At 46.8% G+C, this 10,016-nt stretch overlaps 1 protein-coding gene across 1 annotated transcript; it reads right to left on the bottom strand.

Annotated features, from left to right (window-relative positions):
* Positions 1–6,161: 6,161 nt before the first annotated feature.
* On the bottom strand, positions 6,162–10,016 carry LOC135369362 (uncharacterized protein K02A2.6-like). The gene has a single exon (XM_064602956.1). The coding sequence runs from the start codon at positions 10,014–10,016 to the stop codon at positions 6,162–6,164; it is 3,855 nt and encodes a 1,284-aa protein (XP_064459026.1).

Below are 10,016 nucleotides of genomic sequence, written 5' to 3'. Positions count from 1 at the left end.
GAATAGAAAATATATGTTTTGTCCATTCAGTGAGAAATACGGTCGCTCTGGCGTGATGTTCATTCTAGCTGATACAGACACGTTGCTGGCACCCTGATCGCAGATTACAGCTTTTACCCAGATATCTATTTCCTGCAGCTTTGTGATTAATTCAACCAGGAGATTCTGAATAGTCTCTGCTCCTGTTGCATTCTCTGATACTGCATAAGCCACTGGCTGTATCCAGGGTTTTGTTATCCCTGACAGAACAATTAACAGTGCAGTATTGGCAATGCGAGGGGTCCTTTCAGTCCCGTTGTCTGCAAAGCCAAGCACAATGTCCCTCTTGGTGTCGTACTGAAGTATGTGGGAGATCGACATCTCATCAAATAATAAGCAGCATGCTCTGTCACATTGAGCCTAGTACTCTGTCGCTCTTGCAACTGTCTGCATTACACCAGGTATAATGCCAGGCCTCATAGGTATATTTGACAGCCATCTACTGACGGACCTGACGGAGGGCATTTGCATGATGCATGAGATAAATCGGTAAGCTTTTGGACCATGAAAGTACAACTTAAGGGCAAGCTTTTTCATTTCCTCTGTCCATCTTCGTCCCTGTCTTTTCTTTGGCAGCAAGTCTACTTGTGCAGATAATATCTGATGAAGGTCAGGTGAAATAAATCGCTTAAGAACTCGCAGTGCATGTTGTTGGCTGACAGTTTTGAGACTCTCTTGAGATTTAAGCTTATTCAGTGCCTTGCGGTACCTGGTCACCTTCTCTTGCAGCCGTGCAATACGTCGTTGGGCTCTAGGTGAAAAAGCCTGCCGGGCTGGTTGCATGCGTTTCAGTTCATGTGACCCTGAAAATAATACATACTTTCATAAGGACTTCAGTTCGGAATACAATAGGTAAGGCGACTGAGGTTTGCTGTTTGGTTGGGTGGTGTGCATAAATGAACAACATATCTGACATGCGAATAAATGTGCTGACAGCTTGTGCCACGCAATGAGAAAGCTTGAGTGCATTCAGTGCTTGCAGTGGTCTGGACTGCTTTACATCAACAGGTGAACATCAATGAAAGCAGAAAAAGCTCCAGCAAGTTGTTTAATAATTTTTATCGAAAAAGGCCACTCATCCTTTTTTTTAGGGAGGGTACATGTAGTAATAACGTATCACGTGAGAAACAAAGCATGTACCTGTAACTGTTTCAGATGTGCTTGGCACCGGAATGGGAGGCATGGGACTGACTTCCACACCTAATTGGAGGGAACAATAGAAAATGGTGGGCAAAATAGGTTACAAGGAGGGGAGTGTGATTCTATTTGACACTAACAGAAAATAAACTCAGACAAAGCTTCGATTAAAGCATCATCTTCAACACAACAGAACAACTTCGAAATAGTATGTACATTTGTGAAGAATATATTTGTGAATGTGGAATATGTTCAAAATGAAGTATGTTTCCTTACTTGTGCTTTCGGTCACTTCTTGCTGGAAAGGTGATGTCGGCTCACCGTTGGCATCTGTGAATGACACTAACGTGAGCATACTGGATTTCATACTATACTGTACAAGGGTAACATCGCTATTTCTTTAATTGTGAGGAGCTATATACTCTACACTTACCAGTAATATCCTCTGAGTGACGTGGCAGTTCGTACTCCATGTGAATACCTGGAAGCGAGGAAGCAAAAGTTGTGAGGCTTGTCCTTAGGGGTGCACATGCTCCAGAAAGCAAATTTTTATACGTACAATTGCCTTGATCTGACAACTGAGAACAAGGTGCAGTGAGCCCATATGAGTCCTCTTGGTTAGGGTTGACTGCAGTAGTGTGCCCCACTTCAGTTGATAATGAATGGCCTAAATGAATATGCATTCTTCTTGTTATACCTGATTTGAGAAAAGAAAAGAACCTATCACATGCTAGTCGTTGGTAGCAAGCAGAGCCTTGGTCTTGGTTTTCTTTCTTTCTCTCTAGCTTTTTCTTTTTTAATGTTTTTGAGTTTTTCTTTCCATTTTTTTTTCATAGCAAGCTGGCATGAGCTTGGCTGACATTTCCTCTTTACTCCTTTCTTTCTATTAAACATATACCCCACTCCAGCTTGGACTAAAAATCAGCTTTTAAACTTTGCATTTAATTTCAGTGATATGTATGTTTAAAAATCACACTGTGTAGATGTTGTACCACTTGCCTGTATAATAGAGTTGGTAAACTGACCTTTACGGTGTGATATGATACTCCATTTTACAACAATAATGTCAATTTAACACGTTATTGTGCTTTAGGCAAAACTAATAGCCTCTGGAAAAGTTTGCTGCAAAGCAGCTGAAATGGAGATGTCTTCTACCTACCAGCTTCAAAATGTGTGTCTTCTTGAGGGTGCCTTGCGTTGTGGTCATCAAGAGACACTCCTGATCCACGATCACTCTGTGATACTGCGACATTGATAGCACAATCATTACAGAATGCAACAAAGACTAGGCAAATAATCCAATGCTTTAGCTTAGCACTTCTTACTATTACCGATCTAGTTTAATGACAACACATCATAATCACTCAAGGGGAATAGGATACACAACGTTCTGCTTGCAAGGAACAAAGGGCTTTCTGTGCCTCACGCCGCAAGATTCAAATTTAGAGCTGAATGGGGTCAAACGACTTAAATTAAAAGCATTGGAAAAAACAACTTCGATAGTACAGTATTTAGCGACAGCAAGAATGTTGTGAGCTACTGTATGGAAATAGGGAATTACAACAACATTACGAGAGTTTTCATTTTTCATTTCATGGAGATTGCCACTAGGGGAAACGTAGTTAGCAATGCGTCTTTTATCCCTCTCGCACCCCTTCGAAGATTTTTAGCTTTTAAGTCGAGATGAACCAGTAAATTTATTGCTGTGTCTGAGAACCTACGTTGTGTCGTCTTCTGTGTTCGTGTCTCTCGGTCTTCTTCGTGGGTCACCTCCACTAGCAACGGTGACAGTGTAGTAGTATGATATAACTCTCATAATTACGTACCACATTCAGCAAGGAACTTCAATCTGTCATTGTCGACTGGGACATGAGGTACAGAAGACTTCTTCAATCGAGTGCAGTCTGGATCCATGTAGTGGCTTTCAGAGGTGTCTTATGACACCCTGACGGGAAGCATCACGTGCCACGTGACCTTCTGACGCCATCCGCTCAAGCGTTGCCTGCCTGCGTACTGCTGATGAGGCCCAAGAAGGCCGAAACAGCTGTCCAGTACTGGCATGGCGACGTTTGTCTTACAAACATATATAGATATATAGCTATGCATCTTTTGCCCTGTCGAAGACAGTGCCACTGTCGAAACGTCGACCCCTTGCCCATTTTACTTTTTAATGTCTCCCTATGTAAACTAACAGGCAAAAATGGGAGAAGTCTAGCACTCGCAAGTGAATAAAATAAGTATTTAAAGATACTGAAACATTTATTTCACTGAATAACAAGCTTTCGGAAAAGCATTGATGGAAATGCGGGATGAGATGATCGCCCTGAACGCTTGCCGCGTCGCAATGGTGCTGAATGATGAGCAACGCGCTGAGCACAGAACTGCTACCCACTGTGCGTATTGTAAACAGGAGTTTACCGAAGATCTACACTGTGCCCGGCATCACGACCATTCGAAGCATTGTAGTGCGGGCGAGACAAATTATATCGCGACATTGTGTAACCCCTGTAATGTCGCGTGCACGACGAGGGAAAAATTGCTGATCATGGTAAACAATTTGTCCTACGATTGGGCCGGGCTGCTGCGGGAATTTCACATTATTGGATGGAAGCGACCTCCGTTGATTGCGGCCAGCTCCATGGAAAAAATTCGTTCATTCGAAATTGGCACCTTCCTGTTTGGAGATACCATGCAATATCTAAATTCGTCGCTGGGGGAGCTCATGGAAACTCAAATCCATGGGGGGTGCTGAGGCATTCCAATGTTTGAAGCAGGCATTTGGAAACGACTACGAAATTTTACTTCGTAAAGGTGTATTCCAGTACAGCCATGTCAGTTCTTTCGCGGTGTGCGATGAATTGGCCTTGCCAGAAAAATCCTTCTTTCGAAACGATCTCACGGGGGAGGATATAAGTGAGGAGGATTATCAGTATGCGTTACTCGTATTTGAACATTTTGGATGCTCAAATTTGAGAGCTTATAAAATTCACTGTAGTTGAAAACGGATGCCCTATTACATGCGGACGTGATGCAGCACTTCCGACGTCTGTGCTACAGCGCACGCGGATTGGAATTGCTTCATTGTGTTTCTCTGAGATCCTATTCGTGGCAGTGCGCTCTAAATTACACGCAGGCAAAATTGGAGTTAATCATCGACGAGGACATGTACAGAACCATCGAATCAGGCGTTAGAGGCGGGCTCTGTCAGGCGAGCAGGCGTCATTTGCAGGCTAACAACCCTCTGTGTAGTGGCTATGATCCCGATAAAGAGGAGGTGTACCCCCCCATATCATACATATATTGCAACAATCTTTACTGATTGCGTATGATAAACCACCTCCCTGTTGGTGATTTCGAATGAGTCGAGGATTTTAGCTCCGTGGATTTTATGCGTCACCCCTTAGATTCGGATGTGGGGTATGTGTACATATGTGACTTGGAGCATCCAAAATCTATCAACGATCTAACGAGGTATTTCCCCATGGCTCCCGAGAAGGCAGTAGTCCCAAAGGAATGGCTCAGAGCCAAAATGTGTCTCCGTCCTGGTTGATGTATCCAAATGTCGTCAATTAATTGACATGTCATCGCATGGCTAGAACGCGGGGTTATAGAGCGTGGGCAATTTCAGAGCAGCCAGGAGCAACGTGCAGACACACCGCGTGCGCGCGCATGGCACCAACGAATGGGGGAGCCTGGGAGACTGGGAGCCTACAGACAATAAACCGTTGACCATCACTAAACTGGGCTGGTATTCTTGACTTCGCTGTCTGCCTTGGGTATGCATTTATTTAAGAATGGTTGTCTAAATCAAACGTACCTTGGAAAATTCAATCCGAACATAATTTTAAACATCTTCCTCTGAGACATCTCAAGTGGGAAGACGTCCTCATGGTCCTGGTCTTGAAACGTGAGCCAATTGTCGACCACGAACAAAAGCTTCTTGTTCTTGCCCTTGAAGAATAAGTCTACTTTTTTCAAATACCTACAAATACATAAGGTCGTTTCATTGCGTCATTGCGTTCGCCTCCAAGTCGTCATTGCTTACCAACTGTGTTGCGTTGGACCTTCTCTCATGAGCCTCAGGAACTTAATTTGCCCTAGTATACTGGGTGTCGTAATTATAAGTCCGTTGTACGAACCCGGAGCCAAAAACTCCGGGTTGCACTTTGGATCACGCACGGTGTATATGTCTGATACACCGTTCGTTTCATGCAGCTGGACTTTAAGCCTGCAGTTTGACTTAACATGCAAAACAATACGGACATATGGTTAGCACGGGTACCTTCACTAGTCCGGTTAATTATATTATAGGGAATTAAGGAGAGCTTCGCCTGGTCCAGGACTAACGAGTTGCCCTGAAGGACTTCCATATACCTGCAGATAACTTGTCTCAAAGACAAGCAAGAAGCCTTCTTCATTCCCAGGCTTCACCTCTGGTGGTATGCCGGTAGCAGACTGCACAGAAGTCCAGAGTTGTTCAAGGGTTCGATATATGGACGAAGAAAAAAGGGACTCACACATTGGGTGTCGAATTTTGCTAGCCTCTTGCACCAACATAGAAGAACGATAAAAAAAATCCATAGTAATATCAGAAAGACTGGGAGCAAAAAGAGAAACAGCCACTCGGTGGACATGCTCGATCTGACGCGCCCGGGACCTATCCTAAGGGCTTTTCTTAAGGGCTTCGACACACCTAGAATAACAAGAGTGAACCTCGTAAATTAGAGTGCCAGAAAGTATCGCCAGAATCCACATCTCACTGGTCATATAAAAAGCTTGATAGAATCTATGTGAACAAAGTGACACATAAGAACTGTAACAGCACTGTTATGTCTTTATTGACATCTAGCACAACTGTCCTGGACCAATGTCCGAAACCGAATGCCTCGAATGTCAGTCCGCTCCGCGTGAGCTACCCTCCTCTTCATTCCTCTCGTTCTTCTCCACCTTGCATCGACACAACACTCCCCCTCTGAAAAGTGGCCTTATGGTCGGAAGCGATCCGGTGGTTTCCGTGTCCTTTCCGAACGCCTAAGGGTGGCGTTTGTTTGGGTAGGTAACCCTGAGTTGACAGGCTGTTGTCCAACTTCGGATGCAGCTAGTCTAGACGCGTTGCGCACTGTCCCATCCGCCAAGACAAACGTGCTGAGTCCCACTTGCTCTTGTATGGCGATGGGCGGACCATACGCCCGGGATCCTTTCGGACGGTGACCGGGTAGATGGACGCGTACATAGTCTCCCGGCTGGAACTTAGGGGTCCTCACCCGGTGGCGTTCGTCGAAATAAGCTTTAGTCTTTTCCTGATACTTCTTGATACGCTCACGTAGCGAAGCCATTTCCCTCTGAATATCTTTGTCCAGGTTCGGGAATCCGGCTACGTCGAGTTTTGATTTCATGCGCCTCTGATGTAGCAGTTCTGATGGCGATAACCCCGTTGCTGCGTGAGGCGTAGCCCTGTAGATCCCCAGGAACGCCTTCACATCTTGCGACACAATCCTCCCAGTGAGTGAAATCGTTTGGAGGAAGCCCTTCAGAACTCTATTGAAGCGTTCCACCTGTCCGTTTGCTTCAGGATGGTATATTGCCGACTGTCGGTGCAGTATACCCCTCTCGGCAAGAAAATTCTTGAACTGTAAAGCTTCGAATTGAGGCCCGTGATCCGAAACCAAAATTTCAGGGTATCCCTCACGAACGAAGATGTCCATTAAAAACTCAAGGATAACTTCTGTGGTGACATGCGAAAAAAACGCTACCTCCGGCCACTTGCTAAAATAATCCACAGCTGTGATAGCGAAACGGCAGCGTGCTGGAAGGTTGCCGAATGGACCTACGATATCTATCCCCAACTGCTTCCACGGACCGCAAGGGAAAGGTACTGGCTGTAGAGGTGCTTTGTGCGTCACCGCAGTCTTGTCCGCTTCACGACATATGTAACAGTCTCGTACATAAGTCTCAATTTCAGCGTCCATACGAGGCCACCAATAACGCTCACGTATACGTTGCTTCGTCCGGACGATTCCCGAATGTGACTCATGAGCGATGTCGACAATTCGTTTCCTCAGCGAGGAAGGAGGGATTATCCTTGACCCTCTGAGTACGATACCTCCCACCGAAGTGATCTCGTCGCGAATTTTGAGATATGGAGAAAGTTGCTCTTGCTGCTGCTTGTCCAGTTGAGGGTCATGTTCCAAACAACTTAAAACCTGACGGAGCACGACGTCATCGTCCATAGCCTGCAGCAGCTCCTGCATGGTGATGCAGGATAGCGCCTGCTGAACATAGCACACTAACTCATCTTCATCTTCATCTCCGGTTGTAGCCAGCTTGTGAGGTAGGGGAAGACGTGACAGGGCGTCGGCGACGAAGTTATGCTCTCCTTTCTTGTATACGATGGTGTAATTGTACTGAAGGAGACGTGCAGCCCATCTTGCAATACGCATTGGTTGCCGTCCAGTACCTTGGGTTGACAAAAGCGTGACCAAGGCTTGATGGTCGGTGCAAAGTGTAAATTTGCGTCCAAAAAGTAATACGTGCCACTTCTCGCACGCCCACAAGCATGCCAAAGCTTCCTTCTCCCCAGTTGAGTACCGGTATTCTGTCGCTGTCATAGCCCTTGAGGCGAAGCAGACGGTACGTAGACCGTCAGGATGCTCCTGCTGCAGTACAGCTCCCAGACCGAAATTTGATGCATCTGCCGTGACAATTGTAGGAAGCGAAGCATCGAAGAGAGCCAGCGGTACGCACTCTTGGATGAGAGATTTGACTTTGTTGAATGCGGTTTCTTGCTCTTCAGTCCATAGAAATCGTGTCTCCTTGCGAAGCAGTCGCCGAAGCGGCTCCACCACCGTGGCGAAGTGGGGTACGAACTTGAGGTAGTACGAAGCAAGGCCAAGAAATGAGCGCAAGGATACGACATCCTGCGGAGATGGCGCATCACGAATGGCTTCCAACGTATCCTGCAGCGGACTCAACCCATCCGGCGATAAAGAATGTCCCAGAAACTGTAACTCGCGGGTGGCAAAGACACATTTCTTCTTGTTCAACCTCAGTCCAGCGGCCTCCAGTGCGAAGAGGACTCTATCTAATCTAAGGTTGTGCTCCTCCATTGTAGCACCGTATACCAAAATATCATCAAGGTAGTGCATAACACCTTTTAGGCCCTTTAGGACCATCGCCAACATCTTCTGAAATGCAGCAGCCGCTGATGCCAACCCAAAGCATACACGCTTGTAGCGAAAGAGGCCCTCGTGAGTAATGAACGCCGTTAAATTTCGACTTTCTTCTGCAAGCTCCATCTGATGATAGGCGGAAGAGAGGTCCAGTTTTGAAAAGTACGAAGCGCCAGCAAGGTGATGAAAGATGTCCTCCATGTGAGGCAAGGGGTGGCTATCAATGACGATGGCTGTATTGGGCTTTCTGAGGTCCACGCATAGTCTTAGCTCTCCAGTCTTCTTCCAGACAGCTACAATTGGGGACACCCATTCAGAGGCATCTATGCGCTCTATAATGTCCGACTGCTCCAGCTTCTGCAGTTCCTCCGAGACTTTTTGACGAACCTCCAACGGAAGGCGGCGAAGTTTTTGCTGTACTGGTTCGACCGATGTCCTCATCGTTACTTTGTGTCTGTAACCCTTCGCCAGTCCCAGTTCCTCGGAGAAAAGAGTAGGGTATTTCGCCAGGCACGGAGGTACCTGTGCTGCGGGTGTCGCCGACACTTTCCGGCAAAGCTGCTGAGCAGGTACAATGGCGATGTCCAAGGCGCGCAACATATCCATGCCAGCAATGGCAGCTCCTTTGCGCACCACATGAAATGTACAAGTGGCAGTCCTGTCGGCGAAACATACTGTAGCAGAGAATATCCCTTCCGTGGAGATGATTGCTTTAGAGTAGTCTGTAAGTACGACTCCTGACTTGTGAAGAGGCCGATGAGAAAACTTCTCATGGCAGACGTTAGAAGGTAAAAGGGAGACCGCTGAGCCTGTGTCGACCAGGAGACGTAAGGGCACGCCCGCAGCTTGTATTTTACAGAAAATTGGCTTTGTGGTGGACGTCGATGTTGTATAGACGTCTACGTCCACCTCCTTGACCGAGGTTGCTTGTGCCGAGGACTTCTGTCGGCACACTGACTCAAAGTGTCCTTTTCTCTTACATGACCGGCAAGTTTTGTTCCTAGCAGGACAACTGGGACTGTTTGCCAAGTGCTTCGTCGACCCACATCTATAGCATGCATTCGACGTTTTCTTCTCATGGCGAGCTACAGCTGAGACGGCAGCGTGGTGTTGCTGAGTAGCCAGGAGAGCTGATTCTGTTTGCGCTTGCTCCACTTGCTTTGCAATTGCCAGAGCAGTGTCCAAGGTCAGGTCGGGTTCTAGTAGAAGGCGATCCCTGACAGCCTGACTCGATGTCTTTTCCACCAACTGGTCACAAATCATGTCTTCAGCCATGGCCTCGAACTTGCAGTTTCCACTAAGGGTTCGCAGCGCCGTAATAAACTCATCAATCGATTCACCTGGATGTTGCGCTCTTGCACGAAACCGGTATCGTTCGACCGTTCGATTTAGGGCTGGCAAGTAGAAGCGTTGTAGGCTCTGCACCGCGGCAGCATACACGTCTTCCGTCTCATCAACGGTCGAGGAAACTGCCGTAGCAGGTAAAGTACGGAATACCCGTTGTCCCTCCACTCCAAGACAGTTCAGTAAAATGCATTTCTTACGTGTAGATGCATATCCCGTTCCACCGCAGGCTTCCATGTAAGTCGTGAAGAGTTGTATCCACTCCTCCCAGGGAATGGCCGGTTTGCCAGGGGAAGGCAGAAATACTGGTGGGGGATGCAGGTTCAT

This window comes from Ornithodoros turicata, chromosome 9 (genome assembly GCF_037126465.1).
Source record: "Ornithodoros turicata isolate Travis chromosome 9, ASM3712646v1, whole genome shotgun sequence".
Lineage (NCBI taxonomy): Eukaryota > Metazoa > Arthropoda > Arachnida > Ixodida > Argasidae > Ornithodoros > Ornithodoros turicata.
The sequence above is the reverse complement of the archived record's forward strand: the minus strand, read 5'-3'. Positions and strand labels throughout refer to the sequence as shown.